Source organism: Schistocerca americana, chromosome 9 (assembly GCF_021461395.2).
Source record: "Schistocerca americana isolate TAMUIC-IGC-003095 chromosome 9, iqSchAmer2.1, whole genome shotgun sequence".
Classification (NCBI taxonomy): domain Eukaryota; kingdom Metazoa; phylum Arthropoda; class Insecta; order Orthoptera; family Acrididae; genus Schistocerca; species Schistocerca americana.
In genome coordinates this window covers 17776893-17796491 of record NC_060127.1, presented here as the reverse complement: position 1 = coordinate 17796491, position 19599 = coordinate 17776893, and the positions used below count along the sequence as shown (strand labels likewise).

At 45.6% G+C, this 19599-nt stretch overlaps 1 protein-coding gene across 1 annotated transcript in view; it reads right to left on the bottom strand.

Moving 5' to 3' along the window:
* Nucleotides 1–772: 772 nt before the first annotated feature.
* Nucleotides 773–19599, bottom strand: part of LOC124551211 — a 76122-nt gene continuing 57295 nt past the window's right edge. Inside the window, exon 5 of the mRNA XM_047126201.1 lies at nt 773–1230. Within this exon, the coding sequence (XP_046982157.1) occupies nt 1003–1230 (228 nt within the window). The 3' untranslated portion in view covers nt 773–1002. The remainder of the gene's footprint in view (nt 1231–19599) is intronic.

Sequence of the window (19599 nt, the reverse complement as noted above, 5' to 3'; positions counted from 1 at the left end):
GTTTAGACAGCTCACTGATTACTTGCTTCATAATAAATGCAGTCAGTATTTGCAGTTATTGATGGAATTATTTAATGTCTGCTATCCATTGTACTTCAAATCATTCTTTGTCTTTGATGTGAACAATTGTAAGCTTCAATAAATATAAATGTTTCCACTAGTTCTTAGGATACAGCTGGATTTAAAATGAAAAAAATATCATATTTAATCAATACCGCATTTCATAGCTTATGACATGATGGAATGGAAATAGATTAGATGTATTTAAAGTGACAAATGTGGTTCAAATTTTTAGTGCCTGTAACAGTAATATCGTCAACAGTCATACAGTTTTGTGCTTAATGGCGCATACCATAGCTCATTCCGTGTGTCCACAGCAAAGGCTATCTTTTATAAATAATCATGGCAGGCCTTGTTCTTTAAAATATGGTTTAGCAATGCACAATGCTATTATAAAGTGTTATGAAACCTCTAGTGTTAAAACTGGAAAGAAACACACCATTGTCCCATATTACAGATTAAGAAATGTTGTTGGAAATGTGTTAAATTACCACCGACGGAGATTCAGAATAGTTAATTATACCTTATTGAAGTGTGCTCTGTGAGTCTAGCTAGGGACAACTAAACACTGCATATGGGATGCCAAACTGTAAACAAATTTGTGGTGCGAAATATCTTCCTTTCGATACGTTACCTGGTACATTATTTTATCCTGGAGGGTTGGTTCGTCACAAAATTCTATATATATCTAGATGCTTAGCGTCTACTTTCTTACGCGTTGAATTATGACTAATACTTAGTTTAACAGATGCTGCTGGTATGTTTGTTGTCGTAGGTGACTCGCCAGAGACAAATATGGTGCTGCTAATGCATTATATTCCTGCCTGGAAGAATCGCAGGTGAGGACATGTGCGTAGCTGGAGTGACTCTTCTTCTCCAGTTGGCTGGAACATTTTCTAGGTCCGCTGGCGAATCGCTTGCTGTGGTGTTACTGGACAGCATTCAGACACAAGACACCTTGTCCTTATCATCTCCGATGGACAGATTATCTGGGAATTTCGGTGTCTCCCGTTCTGTACGTATAGCGGCTGGAGGCTCCCGCATCGAGTAACGATCTTGTTCCAGTCGGTCCTTCTGTGACTTGTCCTTTAGACCTGCATGACTCTCCTGACCTGACGAAGACGTCTCGATCTTCTCGATCTTCTCTATGCACTTCCTCACAGTAAGTCCCTGTAAAAATTGTGTGTATATTTTTATCTATTTACTAACTGACTGACAAAGGTAGCCCTCTTATACATACAGCATGACAAAAAAAGTGAAGCAGCCAGAAGTGGAGAAGGAGACGAAATGGAACCCCACAGTTTGAGAGGTAATTTCAGTATCGAGTCAAATTTACAAAGAACTTGGAAGTGTGATCCTAAATATCAGTGTGATGTGACACACTTTCTGGCGTGGATGCACCCACTGTTGCAGCTGAGAAGGGTGTCATAAAGCTGTTTTATACTCTCCTGAGGCAAGGTAGGTCACAACTATTGATCCTGTCCTTGATATTGTGGATAATGGCACTGGGACAGGACAAAGTTTATGATGGTTCAGATGGCTCTGAGCACTATGGGACTTAACATCCGAAGTCATCAGTCCCCTAGACTTAGAACTACCTAAACCGAACTAACCTAAGGACAGCACACACATTTATGCCCGAGGCAGGATTCGAACCTGCGACCGTAGCAGCAGCGCGGTTCCGGACTGAAGCGCCTAGAACCGCTCGGCTACAAACGCCGGCACAAAGTTTATGTCCGAGCTGGTCCCACACATGTCGTATCTCGGACAGTGATAGAGACAGTTTTACGTGTGAATGAGCATTGTCATGTTGAAAGCTGGCACCACGATACTGTCGCAAGAGAGGCAATGCCTGAAGACGCAGGATCTCTGTGATGTACCGTTGTACCATCAGAATTCAAATGATGCCGATAGTACCTTACACTATGACACGAGAAGTAACCACCGCAGTGTCTCCCCAGAACACTAGGAGAATGATACCTCTACACATGTCGCCGCCAAACTGTCTAACCACAGTCATCCAGGCTAATGCAGAATGGTGGTTCATCACTCAACACTTTGCCCCTGGGTTCGATTCCCAGCCGGGTTGGGGATTTTCTCTGCCCAGGGACTGGGTGTTGTCCTCCTCATTCCATCATCATTCGTGGACGTGGCGAGTTTGGACTGTGTGAAGATTGTGACTTTGTATGAGTGCTGATAACCGCGTAGTCGAGGTCTCCACAAACCAAACATCATCATCATCATTATCATCATCATCAACAACTACACTTTGCGATGCCAGTCACCACCACTCCACGCTACCCAATCATGGCAACACTCTGAATGGACCCAATTTTTGTTGTGGTGATAACAGCAGTTTGTGCACAGCACCGTAAGTTCCAATTCCGGCTACTGCTAATCTCTGATGAATGGTGTGGGGTAACATGGAATATGGCATGGGGTCCATTTCTTGTTCTCAGATGGTGAGCGCAAATGTGAAAGGTTTACAGCATCTATGGTACACACCCTTCTGATCGTTATGCCTGTCCTCAGGTTCCTATGCAGTGCAACACTGTGCCATTGCCACACATGAATGCCAAACGACTAGACCAGCTGGCCAGTTCCATCTGACAACGCAGTCTCACACATTTATGGTGCATCTCCATGTCCTTCCAAGTGATCGTTCAGCACCTGACGCTGTTAGCGTCCCTTATATACCGGGGCTGGTAGAAACACTAAAGACAATCAACAATAATGTGCTGTTGAGGCCATTCTATCTATTATAGAGAATTGTAACGCTGATCATTTACATACCAGCCGATGGTGTACATTGATATCAGGCCATGTCTTCAAGGTGGTTCACTTTTTTGTCAGGCAGTGTACAATATACATTTTTGTCTGTTTTCATGTCACTCATGTCAAAATACCCACTCCACCCCTAAGAGAGATAGAGGTGTCTTACATCAATACATTGATTTTCTGATAGTAAGGCATATACACTGATGGAAATGTGGAAATGTTACACCATAAATCTTGGCCGAATGTTACTAAAATGACCATTTCCATTGGCTATAGGATTTGTTCATCAATATGTTATCCTTCTCCAAGCTTACAGACAGTACAGAAAAAAATCCATTCGTATATATGAATGGTGTGAGTGTGAGCTGTCTATTGGGTTTTGGTGTGCCTAACATCACTGGAACCTTTCAGGTGGAGGTCTCAACATAGTACCCACAGAGAAAGAGCCCGTGCAGCTTGTTGTCATCTTTTGGACTTTGACAAGTGTCACATAAATGGAGCATCATACTGACAGATCACATACACATTTGGTTGTAGTGCAATTACTGCAGCACAAGTGGTGACGAGGTGAGGCCAGAAGAGTTGTGACTGCTCTTTCCAGAAAGACAACACAACAGTAAGATCGTATGAATAAACCACTGGCTTTGAGGAATAGGCGGACGACGATAGTTGATATTCGGAGAGTTGGGGGTGGGGGTGGGGGTGGGGGCTACACAGGCAGAGTGTGGCAGTCAGACCAACACCAACGTGTCTGTAGATGACCTGAAACCCCATACCTCTCCAGTTCCCAGAATCATGGTATTGGAAGGTATTGGATATAACAATAAGAATGGTTTGATAATTGTTGAAGCAAGGTCGAAGTTGTTAACCTGTAGTGATTCCCTTCATAAACAGGACCCCAAATGATATTTTTCAGTAGGATAATCCCACACTGCAGGTCACACCACTTTGAGGTCTTGCCCAGCGACCTGATTTTTAATTCATAGATCATGTCAGACATGTGGTGGTAAGACGTATACTTTGACACCAGCCTCTAACTAGCAGTCTTGATGGTCGGACAAGGCATGTGTTCCAGGCATGGCAAGAAATTCCTCAAGATATTTGGAGGCCGTTTGTTTCCATGATACAAGAAGAATACAAGAGTTATTGATGATTGCAATGTGTGTGTGTTTATACTGTGGTGTCACCGCCAGACACCACATTTGCTACGTGGTAGCCTTTAAATCGCCCGCGGTCCGTTAGTATACGTCGGACCCGCGTGTCGCCACTATCAGTGATTGCAGACCGAGCGCCGCCACATGGGAGGTCTAGTCTAGAGAGACTCCCTAGCACTTGCCCCAGATGCACAGCCGACTTTGCTAGCGATGGTTCACTGCCTACAAACGCTCTCATTTGCCGAGACGACAGTTTAGCATAGCATTCAGCTACGTCATTTGCTACGACCTAGCAAGGCGTCGTATTCAGTTACTATGTCTTCTGAACGGATAATATTGCGACTGATGTACCGTCAAGAGCGACGTTCATCATTAATGGATTAAAGTTAAGTATCAAACTATTTCCGTCGGCTTTCTGAATTCTAATTCCTTGTCATGTTCCAGAGCTCACGTCAGTATAGTCCTTCCTTCCTCACGCCAGCCTGCGTGAGCTAAAACGCGTGCATTTCGGCCTCCATTCGTAGCACTGTGTTGGCTCTTCTGCCAACACAACATATACAGTGTTTCCTTCACAGTGCAATGTCCTTCAGACATGCATGCACGCTTCGGTGACATATGGAAGTTTGGATCAGTCCTGGAGTCACGCCAGGGTAACCGCTCTCAGTGGGAAAATCCGGGTTCGAGTCGCGATCCGGCATAAATTTTCATGTATCACAAACAGCTGACGTCAATCCGGATTCGCAAAACGCGAACCCATTTCGGAGTACAAAAGCGTATTCGTGACTGTGGAATTCTGAACTCCTAATGCAGATGAGCCCCGAATGGGGTTTCACCATTGCCCCTTTATGTGACGAATACGTCCACAATTTTTGTGCCGTGTTGAGAGGCATGCTTTTATTCTCTGCGGCCAGAGAGTCATTTTTGGGGGATTGTTGCGTGAGGGAGAGCAACACGAGCACGTGATTGGCCCGAGCGCTTTCGTGACCTAAGTGGACGTAGTAACGGGGCGGTGTGGTCAGCTGCTGGGTTGCCGACGATGAAACAGTGCAAAGCACTGAAAGCCTCTACGAGCTTGGCGACGGGAAATCACAAACGGTCAGTGTGGGGCGTGGCGCGCTGTGGACTCAGCAACCTGGTAGAGCGGTTGCCGTCTTCAGTACCCAGGCGAGAGGGTAGCAGTTGCAGCGGAGGCGGAGGTGGGGCCAAGCAGCGTCTGCGTGCTGTAGCAGCTGACGGTTGCACCCGAGTGGTTGAATGATTCAGAACAGTGTGCAGTGCTGACAAGGGAACCTCCCCATCGCACCCTCATCAGATTTAGTTATAAGTTGGCACAGTGGATAGGCCTTGAAAAACTGAACACAGATCAATCAAGAAAACAGGAAGAAGTTGTGTGGAACTATGAAAAAAATAAGCAAAATATACAAACTGAGTAGTCCATGCGCAAGATAGGCAACGTCAAGGATAATGTAAGCATAGGAGCGCCGTGGTCCCGTGGTTAGCGTGAGCAGCTGCGGAACGAGAGGTCCTTCGTTCATGTATTCCCTGGAGTGAAAAGTTTACTTTCCTTATTTTCGCAAAGTTATGATCTGTCCGTTCGTTCATTGACGTCTCTGTTCACTGTAATAAGTTTAGTGTCTGTGTTTTGCGACCGCACCGCAAAACCGTGCGATTAGTAGACGAAAGGAAGTGCATCTCCAATTGGAAGCCCGCATCTCGTGGTCGTGCGGTAGCGTTCTCGCTTCCCACGCCCGGGTTCCCGGGTTCGATTCCCGGCGGGGTCAGGGATTTTCTCTGCCTCGTGAACGCTGGGTGTTGTGAGCTGTCCTTAGATTAGTTAGGTTTAAGTAGTTCTAAGTTCTAGGGGACTGATGACCATAGATGTTAAGTCCCATAGTGTTCAGAGCCATTTGAACCATTTTTTTTTTCCAATTGGAACCGAAAACATTTCATCGCAAAGTCATAGGTCAACCGATTCCTCCATAGGAAAACACGTCTGATATATTCTATACGACACTGGTGACGGAATGTGCGTCACATGACAGGAATGTTGTCGACCCACCCAACTTGTACACTTGGCGAATCGGTAAAAAGATTCTTCTATCTTGCCCGATTTAGGTTTTCTTGTAGATGTGATAATCACTCCCAAAAAAGTGATGAAAACATAAGAGTTTGTGACATAAACTGCAAATAAAAAATTAAAATTTTCACTCCGGGGAATAATTGAACCAAGGACTTCTCGTTCCGCATCTGCTCACGCTACCCACGGGACCACGGCGCTCCTGAGCTCATATTCTCCGCGATGTAGAATATGTTGCGCATGGACTACTCGGTTTGTATATTTTGCTTATATTTTCATAGTTCCACACAACTTCTTCCTGTTTTCTCGATTGATCTGTGTTCAGTTTTCAAGGCCTATCCACTGTGCCAACTTATAATTAAATCTGAGGGGGGTGCGATGGGGAGGTTCCCTTGTGAGTACAATCACCGAGTGTATTGGATAGCAAGCACTGTTCATGCTGCAGTTACACACCGAAGTTTACCAAGAGCTAGATTTGCCTGTAGGGAGAGCTATTGTTAAAGCTAAGTTTTGGAGAACAACGACAAGTCGCACTTTGTACCTTTTATTGACCGGTTTCGCTCTTCAAATGAACAAGAGCTTCAACAGAATACAGAGTTTAAAGTTGGCTGACAGCTATTCATCACTTGGGTCTGTAGCTCTCGCATTTTTCGTGTTTGCAGTTAAATTTGTTGGATGTAAGGTCCGCCAGTTACGCAAAACACCCTTTTCTCAAAGTTCCCCAACATGTTTCAGCACGTCTGTCCCATCATCAGTCGGTTTCTGTTTCATTTAATGTGTAATGTGAACATTTTACTAAATAATTACAAAATTACGCAAATATTTAGTTCAAACAACTATTTGATTCTGTTAGTTAATACCTGTACATTAGGTCTGCATGATTTTGCAGGACCACTTGCCCATTATTTCGTACAGGTAACTTGTCATCTGCAACCAAACGAAGCTTTTTTGTTATGGTTTTAGGGCGCAAAACTGCTACGGTAATTAGCGCCCGACCAAACGAAGCTGATGAGAAATTTTGTTGGGAGTTAACCTCTCACTTTACACTTCAAATATTGTGACAAACTAAATTACGTTTAAAACATAAAATGATATGTTAACTCCTAGCCGGCTGCGGTTGGTCTCGCGGTTCTAGGCGCGCAGTCCGGAACCGTGCGACTGCTACGGTAGCAGGTTCGAATCCTGCCTCGGGCATGGATGTGTGTGATGTCCTTAGGTTAGTTAGGTTTAAGTACACTCCTGGAAATGGAAAAAAGAACACATTGACACCGGTGTGTCAGACCCACCATACTTGCTCCGGACACTGCGAGAGGGCTGTACAAGCAATGATCACACGCACGGCACAGCGGACACACCAGGAACCGCGGTGTTGGCCGTCGAATGGCGCTAGCTGCGCAGCATTTGTGCACCGCCGCCGTCAGTGTCAGCCAGTTTGCCGTGGCATACGGAGCTCCATCGCAGTCTTTAACACTGGTAGCATGCCGCGACAGCGTGGACGTGAACCGTATGTGCAGTTGACGGACTTTGAGCGAGGGCGTATAGTGGGCATGCGGGAGGCCGGGTGGACGTACCGCCGAATTGCTCAACACGTGGGGCGTGAGGTCTCCACAGTACATCGATGTTGTCGCCAGTGGTCGGCGGAAGGTGCACGTGCCCGTCGACCTGGGACCGGACCGCAGCGACGCATGGATGCACGCCAAGACCGTAGGATCCTACGCAGTGCCGTAGGGGACCGCACCGCCACTTCCCAGCAAATTAGGGACACTGTTGCTCCTGGGGTATCGGCGAGGACCATTCGCAACCGTCTCCATGAAGCTGGGCTACGGTCCCGCACACCGTTAGGCCGTCTTCCGCTCACGCCCCAGCATCGTGCAGCCCGCCTCCAGTGGTGTCGCGACAGGCGTGAATGGAGGGACGAATGGAGACGTGTCGTCTTCAGCGATGAGAGTCGCTTCTGCCTTGGTACCAATGATGGTCGTATGCGTGTTTGGCGCCGTGCAGGTGAGCGCCACAATCAGGACTGCATACGACCGAGGCACACAGGGTCAACACCCAGCATCATGGTGTGGGGAGCGATCTCCTACACTGGCCGTACACCACTGGTGATCGTCGAGGGGACACTGAATAGTGCACGGTACATCCAAACCGTCATCGAACCCATCGTTCTACCATTCCTAGACCGGCAAGGGAACTTGCTGTTCCAACAGGACAATGCACGTCCGCATGTATCCCGTGCCACCCAACGTGCTCTAGAAGGTGTAAGTCAACTACCCTGGCCAGCAAGATCTCCGGATCTGTCCCCCATTGAGCATGTTTGGGACTGGATGAAGCGTCGTCTCACGCGGTCTGCACGTCCAGCACGAACGCTGGTCCAACTGAGGCGCCATGTGGAAATGGCATGGCAAGCCGTTCCACAGGACTACATCCAGCATCTCTACGATCGTCTCCATGGGAGAATAGCAGCCTGCATTGCTGCGAAAGGTGGATATACACTGTGCTAGTGCCGACATTGTGCATGCTCTGTTGCCTGTCTCTATGTGCCTGTGGTTCTGTCAGTGTGATCATGTGATGTATCTGACCCCAGGAATGTGTCAATAAAGTTTCCCATTCCTGGGACAATGAATTCATGGTGTTCTTATTTCAATTTCCAGGAGTGTAGTTCTAAGTTCTAGGGGACTGATAACCACAGCAGTTGAGTCCCATAGTACTCAGAGCCATTTGAACCATTTTTGTTAACTCCTAACAAAATTTGTCATCAGCATCGTTTGGTTGCAGATGACAAGCTACCAGTACGAAATAATGCGCAAGTGGTCCTGCAAAACCATGCAAACCGAATGTAAAGGTATTAACTAACAGACACAAATAGTTGTTTGAAGTATATATTTCCGTAATTTTGTAATCATTTAGTAAAATGTTCACATTACAGATTAAATAAAACAGAAACCGACTGATGATGGCACAGAGATGCTGTAACATGATTGGGAAGTTTGAAAAAACAGTGTTTTGCATAACTCGCGGACCCCACATCCAACAATTTTGGCTGACAGCATTAAAGATTGCCTTTAAAGTTAGTTGACAGCCCCAAAGACTAATCTGGCTGTATTACAGTACCTAAGCTTGCGTTTAAAGTACATTTAAAGTACAGTGGTAATGATGACATTGACACCACCAAAGAATCAGTCTGATCTTTGGCACTGTCAGTGTCAATGTCACCATTACCACTGTACTTTAAATGTACTTTAAACGCAAGCTTAGGTACTGTACTACTGCCAGATTAATCTTTAGAGCTGTCAACTATATATTCTGATGATGCTCTTGTTCATTTGAAGAGCGAAACCGGCCAGTTAAAGGTACAAAGTGCGACTTGTGACTGTTCTCGAAAACTTATCATGTAAAAAGTGTCATTGTTGTCTGATAGCATGCTGCACGTGCCAGTGTGTTCTCTGGAAGTGACGGCCATTTTGATTTTGCTACATCGCACGGCGTATGCGTGAACTATTTGCATTATACAGATAAGCGAAAGATATTTTCTTTGTGTTACTTGATGCCTTTTGTCCAAAAAAAGTCACTTTGTTATGAACTGCTCTGTGCTAGTGATCAGTTGGGCGATTTTTGTACACGCGTTTATTGAGTTACGGGATGTCTCTCCCAAAAGTCGTCAGGCGCGTTTCCCTTGCTGTTTCGGCAGACATTTGCATTTTCGTTTGTACGTTGTGTAGCTCCAATCAGACCAAACAACTACTGTTGGTCGCGACTTTCATCCGGCGCCCGTTGTCGACGGAAAGCAACGGTTGGTTTCCCTTTACAAACAAAATGATTTTTAAAGTGAAATTTCACATTCTCATTCGGTAGAGCGGTCACAGATCAGTCTAGTGCGATATTTGTTTTATCGAGATGTATAAACGGTGTTGTGACGGCGACCGAAACAGTCGCGGGGTTGTAGTGACGGAAATGCGGCGGGAGCCGCGGAGCGGCCCGCAAACAACAACACAACGGGGTAGGACGGACACGACCAACGGAGGACGTTACGACACAACAAGAACGGACAACCGAGTTACCAAAACCAAACAAGACAACCACGCCTACTCGTAAAGAAAACACGAAAGTCAATACGCTGTCTAATGCGAGGCGATATGTCCTGAGACGGACGCGACGTTAGACTGGCAGGCTGAGCTTTCTTTTTTCCTTTATTGTTATTTTAATACCTGAACAAACAGGTAGGCTGTCAGCGGCATGCTACGCCGCTCTTCAGCCATAGTGGTAACAATAGCAGTACACAGAATGGGGAATTAGAAAAGACAAAGTGACGGGCAAAAAATATTGGTCACAGATACACAAAAAAACACGGAGCCGTTCACACTCGACGATAACGACACTGAAAACACGTTGACACGGCGCACATAACACTGATGAAACCGACGGCACAAGTGAACGTAGAAGCGTGACGGCAGACACTAAAAACACAAAACAAAGGCACACACACGAGACACTGATGGCGATGTTCTCCGGTGCGCGAAAGTCCACGTAGCGTGTGCGAGTCCGGGGACCTGCCAAGAAAGGAGGAGGGGGGTGGGAGAGGGAGAGGGGAGAGCAGAGATGCCAATGGATGAGGAGATGGGAGGAGGAGGGACAGGGGAGGGGAGATCCGGGGGAGGAGTAGGGAGAAGGGGAGGAGGGACGGAGGGTGCCCAAAGGAACAGACACAGGAAGAGGGAGGGAGGATCAAAGTTGGTAGGAGGGGTAGATGGGGGGGAGGAGGACAGCATCAGGGAGGGGGAGCTGGCGGAAGCCACCTTGGGAGAGGGTAAGGAGGGTGGAGAGATGGAGACCGGGTGGGACGTGGGAATACAGGTGCGGCAGCGGGCAGGGGTGGGAGAAGACGGGTAAGACAAGCGGATGATGAGGATCGAGTTTGCGGAAGGTGTACAGGATCCGTATCCTTTCAAGGAAAAGGAGGAGGTGGGGGAACGGAATGAGATCATACAGGATCCGCAATGGGGAGGGGAGACGGATGCGATAGCCGAGGCGGAGAGCATGGCGTTCAAGGATTTGTAGGGATTTATAAAAGGTAGGGGGGCGGAGATCCAGGCCAGATGGGCGTAACAAAGGATAGGGCGGATGAGGGATTTATAGGTGTGGAGGATGGTGGAGGGGTCCAGACCCCACGTACGGCCGGAAAGGAGCTTGAGGAGACGGAGTCGGGAGCGTGCCTTGGCTTGGATTGTCTGGAGATGGGGAGTCCAGGAGAGGCGACGGTCGAGGGTGACGCCAAGGTACTTAAGGGTGGGAGTGAGGGCGTTAGGACGGCCATAGATGGTGAGATAGAAATCAAGGAGGCGGAAGGAAGGGGTGGTTTTGCCTACAATGATCGCCTGGGTTTTGGAGGGATTGACCTTGAGCAACCAGTGGTTGCACCAAGCGCTGAACCGGTCAAGAGGGGATTGGAGAAGGTGTTGGGAGCGCTGCAGGGTGGGGGCAAGGGCAAGGAAGGCGGTGTCATCGGCAAACTGGAGGAGGTGGACGGGGGGTGACGGCGGCGGCATGTTCGCCGTGTACAAAAGGTACAGAAGGGGGGAGAGGACGGAGCCCTGGGGCACACCGGCGGAGGGGAAAAAGGTGTAGGAATCCGTGTTATGGATGGTGACGTAGGAAGGACGGTGGGAGAGAAAGGAACCGATCAGACGGACGTAGTTAATCGGAAGGACGAAGGTTTGGAGCTTGAAGAGGAGACCGGAATGCCATACATGGTCATAAGCACGTTCGAGGTCCAGAGAGAGGAAGATTGCGGAGCGACGGGAATTAAGCTGTTCGGAAAGGAGATGAGTGAGGTGAAGGAGAAGGTCGTCGGAAGAGAAGGACGGCCGAAAGCCGCACTGGGTAACGGGAAGGCAGGGTGAGCGACAGGCAGGCGCTTAAGTACGCTATCGGGGACGCCGCTATTGGCCGCTGGAACCACGTGTTCCACTGTGGCGCCCTCACACTAAAAGCGGTCCCGGAGGCACGCGCCACCACAGCTTACGGCGTGATGGTGCAGAGACCTCTAGGGGTCTTCGACGTCCGTGACGTCTGGCGGGCATTCAGATTCTGCGGCGCGCGGTACCAGAAACGGGGACTGTAAGACACGAGGAATAAACAGTATTGCAGCAGCGACTGAGTAGCGCTGCATGCTAGCCACTGCTCTCAACTGGTCATTCTTCGTGTTGTACTGTCTGTGATAACAAATACCAATCTAAAAAAAAAGCGCTAGACTAATCTGGGACCGCTATATCGAATGGGCACGTAAAATTCCTCTTTAAAAACCATTTTGTTTGTAACTGCCAACAAACCAACGCTTTCCGTCGACACCGGGCGTCACATAAGACACGTGCTTAGCACTATTTGTTTGTGCTGACTGCAGCTACACGTTGCAAAAACGAAATTGCAAAAGTCTACTGGAACGTTAGGGAAAATGCGTCTGACAGTTCATAGGAGAGACCTGCTGAATATATGTGTAGATATTTTTGTAGGGCGTTTCAGGTAGCTTGTCATCGTAGTTAGTTGGTGACGTCAATAGTAGAAGATGAATACCCAGTTACTTGCCGTCTAGATGATTTTAAAGTTTGGAAGGTAGGAGACGAGGTACTGGCAGAAGTAAAGCTGTGAGTACCGGGCCTGAGTCGTGCTTCGGTAGCTCAGACGGTAGAGCACTTGCCCGCGAAAGGCAAAGGTCCCGAGTTCGAGTCTCGGTCGGGCACACAGTTTTAATCTGCCAGGAAGTTTCATATCAGCGCCACTCCGCTGCAGAGTGAAAATCTCATTCTGGAAACATCCCCCAGGCTGTGGCTAAGCCATGTCTCCGCAATATCCTTTCTTTCAGGAGTGCTAGTTCTGCCAGGTTCGCAGGAGAGCTTCTGTAAAGTTTGGAAGGTAGGAGACGAGGTACTGGCAGAAGTAAAGCTGTGAGTACCGGGCGTGAATCGTGCTTCGGTAGCTCAGACGGTAGAGCACTTGCCCGCGAAAGGCAAAGGTCCCGAGTTCGAGTCTCGGTCGGGCACACAGTTTTAATCTGCCAGGAAGTTTCATATGAGCGCACACTCCGCTGCAGAGTGAAAATCTCATTCAAGTCAGAGATTTGTTGCAGCATCTCATCGTGAATTGCAGAACTTATGTTTATTGTATTTCCTGTATGTGGTCGAGAGATATACACTGTAATTCTTACTATTGTTGCCCGATTCTGTGTGCTGGGGAAAATTTTTCATTTTAATTCTGTTTATTACACTGAAGGTATTTCATTTGTATCCTCTTGCTTGCTATATGGGGTTGCAGATGAAGTTTTATTTACTGTTACTGAATTTTTGTTCAGTTATCAAGAGGAATTTTATGCTGAGTAAATTAATTGTTGAATTGGGTCGGACATCCACACAACCCCCAGCCTGAACCACATGACATGCAAAAGCTACGCTATAATTCGATAAAAATCAGTCTGCTACTTCATGGTGTAACACGTTCCATTTCTGGCAGTTTATGTACCGAGCTTGGTTCTCTGGGCATTCCGGAGTTATGCTGAAGATAGACACATGAATAATTTCTAAGCATTAAGATTTATTTTTAACCCATTGGACCTTCCTTTGGATGACATGTAATCACGGAATACATCAGCACGTATCAGATGGTTATAATTAAACTGCAGCTACTGACGGGGGTCCAGTGTTGGCTGTAATTATCGCACGACAGCGAAACTTTGTACATTTGCTAACGTGTTATGCGGAACTGATTTACGCTGGCAGTAAGATTGGTTCCAGTTGTAGCCACTAGGTGCAAATCTGGCACTGTACACTGTTTGTATCACGGTGTGGCGTCCACGCTGTCATTTCAACTGCCGTGAGCAACTGTTGATCACATCGTTCAACAGATGCAGCACCTCGTCGACATCTCCGGTGCCCATTCTGAACAAATAGTCTAAGCAGCGGTTAATAATAAAATCGACATGTTGCCTTTCTGCCTTGTTTGGCATTTTCTGTCCACGTTCTGTGCCTAATCCATTACATATGGAAACATTTCTATACGTCTTTCTTTAACTCACAGCGCTAGATTTGCACCTGGTGGCCAAAATTGGAATTAATTTTTTTACCAGCGTAAATCGAATCCGCACAACACATTAGCACGTCTACCAAGTTTCGCTGCCATATGACAATTACAGCCCACACTGGATCTCTGTGGGTAGCTGTAGTTTCATTATAACCACCTGGTATCTATCTTACTAAAAGATAAATTGAAATAAATGGTTGGAATTCTGTCGTAAGTTTCATTAGGAGGAATGATATATTCATTGGTTGTGATTAGTGTCAGACATTGTGTCCAATCTGAAACCATCCGTCTTAATAAGTAATTGACATACAGTGAAGTGGATACGAAACTTCCGAGACTCGAACTCGGGAGCTTCGCCTTTCGCGGGCAAGTGCTCTACCAACTGAGCTACCCAAGCACGACTCACGCCCCGTCCTTACAGCTTTACTTCTGCCAGTATCTCGTCTCCTACCTTCCAAACTTTACAGAAGCTCTTCTGCGAACCCTGCAGAACTAGCACTCCTGAAAGAAAGGATATTGCGGAGACATGGCTTAGCCACAGCCTGGGTGATGTTTCCAGAATGAGTGTTTCACTCTGCAGCGGAGTGTGCGCTGATATGAAACTTCCTGGCAGATTAAAACTGTGTGCTGGACCGAGACTCGAACTCGGGACCTTTGCCTTTCGCGGGCAAGTGCTCTGAAGTGGATGTTTGTAACAGCCACAGCAGACACCCAAATGACAATGCAGATAGTGCAACATACAATAGGCAAGTCAGAGTCATGCGTATTTCATTTGTTTTGTGTGTTTCAAACATGCATACTTGACTGTATTTCCACTACTTACAAAGATAGATGGTTTGGGAACGGGCACAATGTCCGAACCGCCAATAAATGAAGGCTATTTCTTAATGCATGGAATTCCAACCATTTATTTGAATAAAGGAAAAGTTGCGGTTCTACTTCACCTTCAGCATGCTCGAGATCCGTGAAAGATTATAGTTAGAATAATAAACTAGTGAACTGTAGAGATGGAAAATTAACATCACTAATAATAATAGTAAATAGTAATAATACAGACATCTGCAAGTATTTAGGCGTCCTTTAACAAAGACAGCTGATATGCAATATGCATCACATGCTTCCTGGGAGATCAGCACTGTGTTCTGGATTTGAACTCGAGTCGGGGACTTTTGGGTTTCGTGGGCTAGTGCTCTGCCGACTAAGCTATCCAAGCATGACATACGACCCGCCCTCACACGAGAAAAGGTGCAGGTGAAAGTAAATTTGTGAGGTCACGTCACGAGCCGTGCTTCCACAGATCAGCCGGGAGAGCATTTGCCCACGAAATGCAGACATCCCAGTTTTCGGTCCTCGTCCGGTATGCAGTTTTGATCTCTCGGAAAGTTTCAAATCAGCGCACTCTCCGTTGCAAAATTAACATTCATTCAGGAATGCATCACGAAATCATGACGACAAGAACTTCCTTTTTTGTAAACTATTTGGAAAAATCTATCTTGTAGCCACTTATCTAAGAAAATAGATTAAGGAAAGGCAAACCTACATTTCTAGCATTTGTAGACTAAGAGAAAGCTTTTGACAATGTTGACTGGAATACTCTCTTTCAAATTCTAAAGCTGGCAGGGGTAAAATACAGGGAGCGAAAGGCTATTTACAATTTGTACAGAAACCAGATGGCAGTTATAAGAGTCGAGGGGCATGATAGGGAAGCAGCGGTTGGGAAGGGAGTGAGACAGGGTTGTAGCCTGTCCCCGATATTATTCAATCTGTATATTTAGCAAGCAGTAACGGAAACAAAAGAAAAATTCGGAGTAGGTATTAAAGTCCATGGAGAAGAAATAAAAACGTTGAGGTTCGCCGATGACATTGTAATTCTGTCAGAGACAGCAAGGGACTTGGAAGAGCAGTTGAACGGAATGGACAGTGTCTTGAAAGGAGGATATAAAGATGAACATCAACAAAAGCAAAACGAGGATAATGGAATGTAGACGAATTAAGTCGGGTGATGCTGAAGGAATTAGATTAGGAAATGAGACACTTAAAGTAGTAAAGGAGTTTTGCTATTTCGGGAACAAAAAACTGATGATGGTCGAAGTAGAGAGGATATAAAATGTAGACTGGCATGGCAAGGAAAGCGTTTCTGAAGAAGAGAAATTTGTTAACATCGAGTATAGATTTAAATGTCAGGAAGTCGTTTCTGAAAGTATTTGTATGGAGTGTAGCCATGTATGGAAGTGAAACGTGGACGATAAATAGTTTAGACAAGAAGAGAATAGAAGCTTTCGAACTGTGGTGCTACAGAAGAATGCTGAAGATTAGAAGGGTAGATAACATAACTAATGAGGAGATATTGAATAGAATTGAGGAGAAGAGGAGCTTGTGGCACAACTTGACTAGAAGAAGGGATCGGTTGGTAGGACATGTTCTGAGGCATCAGGGGATCACATATTTAGCATTGGAGGGCAGCGTGGAGGGTAAAAATCGTAGAGGGAGACCAAGAGATGAATACACGAAGTAGATTCAGAAGGATGTAGGCTGCAGTAAGTACTGGGAGATGAAGAAGCTTGCACAGGATAGAGTAGCGTGGAGAGCTGCATCAAACCAGTCTCAGGACTGAAGACAACAACAACAACAACATTTTGTGGCCATCAATACATATGCAGTTCTATTCCTGACGTATATTTCTGGCCTCATTACTAGCATAAGACAGGTCTGAAGGAAATCCAGAGGAAATCATGGGCATTCTTACGAGAGATGTCATTGACAGTCTTACTATGTTTGGGTAGCCGCGTGGTTTGAGGCGCCTTGTCACGGTTCGAGCGGCTACCCCTCTCGGAGGTTCGAGTCTTCCCTCGGGCGTGGGTGGGTGTGTTTTCCTTAGCGTAACTTAGATTAAGTAGTGTGCAAGCCTATGGACCGATGACCTCAGCAGTTTTGTCCTATAGGAAGTCACCACAAATTTTCAATTTCGCCTGTTAAACGACTGTCCACGCCGCTTCAGAAACCAGGGAGTGGGTCGACAGACACCGAGCAGCTGTATGGTGAGCAACTTCTCATCGTGGTGCAGTACTTTGATAGCAGCACTCCGTAGGATGCTTCTGATGTGCATCATTAAATGTCCAAACTGGCGTGCCAAAGAACAGCAGCAGTGGCTGTTTACTGTTCCACGAGTGAAAGACTCTTTCCTGTGTGCTACATATCTGACCCATCTGAGAAAGTTGATGTAGCACTTGTAATGGAAATGCTCAATCGCTCATTTCCTTCATTTAATGAACAACTCAGTAAGTTCCACAAATTCGCGGTGCAACCCAGTAAAGCTCAGTTTGCAATTTCACATTTATTGTAGGCTGAATGTCATAAACAAAATGGTTATGTGCACTTAAATAAAGGACATAATTTAAACATGAATACTGAATTTATTTAAAAAAATAAATTTGTTGTCTGATATGAATACACTAGAAGTCATTGATGTTGACACTGTTATCTGGAAACCGTCAGCCTATCTTCAGAGGAATTTTTGGGTAAGTACTGAGCATTGCAAGTGTTGTGTTCTTTCTGTGAACATTTGCTTGAATTATATCATTTGATATTGTGAAAGAAAACTAGTGCGAATTTACATTGAAAATAATATATCTTATAAAATGAGTCCAACACCCTTTTACGCAAAGCATGAATAATACACAGTGCAAGGCACTGTACCGAGACTTAGAATACGATATAATAGACATCATCAAAGAGGATAACATAATTACTTACAATATTCACATTCAAATTGAAATTCAAGTTACAACCGTCGAGATCTTTGCTTCAGATCTTTAAGCAGTTGGGGAACATTGAGTCATGCCAGTTCCCTGCCAAGGAAGTGAGATTTGCTATTAGCATCATAATTTTCAAAACTAATATTTGGACAAAGAGACGGTAACGGGTTTAGATGCTGTACGAAACTCGTCACTGGTTGTCCGAAACCTACTGGCACAGGAAATATCTATCAACTGGCTGTAATCAATTTACTGAGACTTCTAAAGGACGCAACTGCCAACAAAGAGAGAATGAACGGATAACGATCACCGTATAGCATTCACTCACCTAAGCAACGACTGAAATCAATAAATATCTCCCTCCCGGCAACCAAGGACTACCGATATCAAACTCAGCCTGAAACCGAGAAGTTGACAACATCATAAGACCACCACTGTATGGAAACATCACAAAAAGTAGTCCCAGGACATCTCGAGAATAGGGAATCTGGCAGTCCGTCAGCAGACTGCAGACGAGAAAATACCATCCAAAGCAAATCTAAAATGGGGATACCCATGATATTACAACATGTGCAATTGTCGTGTGGTCTAGACAACCAGCGCATGTATTCCTGCCCTAGAGGACATCATCTCAGCAACTCATAATGTAACTAATGTCGTTAAACTAGCTTAACATTTGGCTTAACTAATGTATTCTGTTTTGTATACATATTTATTTGTCACTTCTGTTGATCCCTATAAGAGCACCTATGCTATTCACATAATTTGTACTTTTGTTTTCCTCTTTAATATGATGCCTCCATCACGGATAATTAAAACAAAAGCAATGGACAGAAGCGCGTGGCACTATCATCATTTTACAGCACTTCAGTCAGATTCAGACCTCTTCCCTGCTAAATGACGCTGCAGACAGCTTTATGTTTCTTGTGTGCACTTTTTCGCAAATTCCACTATGCTATGATACAGTGAAAGGACAGCAAAGGCAATACAATTAAATACATTTGTGAAAAAATGGTTCAAATGGCTCTAAGCACTATGGGGCTTAACATCTGAGGTCATCAGTCCCCTAGACATAGAACTACCTAAACCTAACTAACCTAAGGACGTCACACACATCCATGCCCGAGGCAGGATTCGAACCTGCGACCGTAGAAGCAGTACATTTGTGAACTCAGTTTATTTGGACAAGATGTGATCATTACACTCACAAATGCACGATCGTGAAATTTTGGAAGATAAGTTTCAGTTCTAGCATTTGCCTGATAGACAAAGGAAATCTCTCGAAAATATTGGTTGTAACCAAGACTATGGATGTATGAGGGTCATTCCAACAAGTAACGCTTCCTAGTATAGTCCACATACTGAAACACTTTTGTTAAATTAGGTCAACTTGCTTGAACAATATGTGATCATCTGGACAGTAATTTTCAGTTCTAGCATTCACTCGTCAGCCATGAGAGGACTCTCGAAAACACTGGTTGGAGCCACGTGATTGGATCTATGAGGGTCATTCCAAAAATTAATATTTCCCATTTTTTATGTTGACATTGAATGCCTGAGACAGATCAGTTCTCATCCCTCGTCATGAACAGCATCTCGATCAAGTCATCTCTGATGATCGGTGGATTACGATCGAGGGACTTTATACCCAAGTCGACCTTGCTCAGCTACAATCTCTCTTCATGAATAGCGTCTCAGTCATCTCATC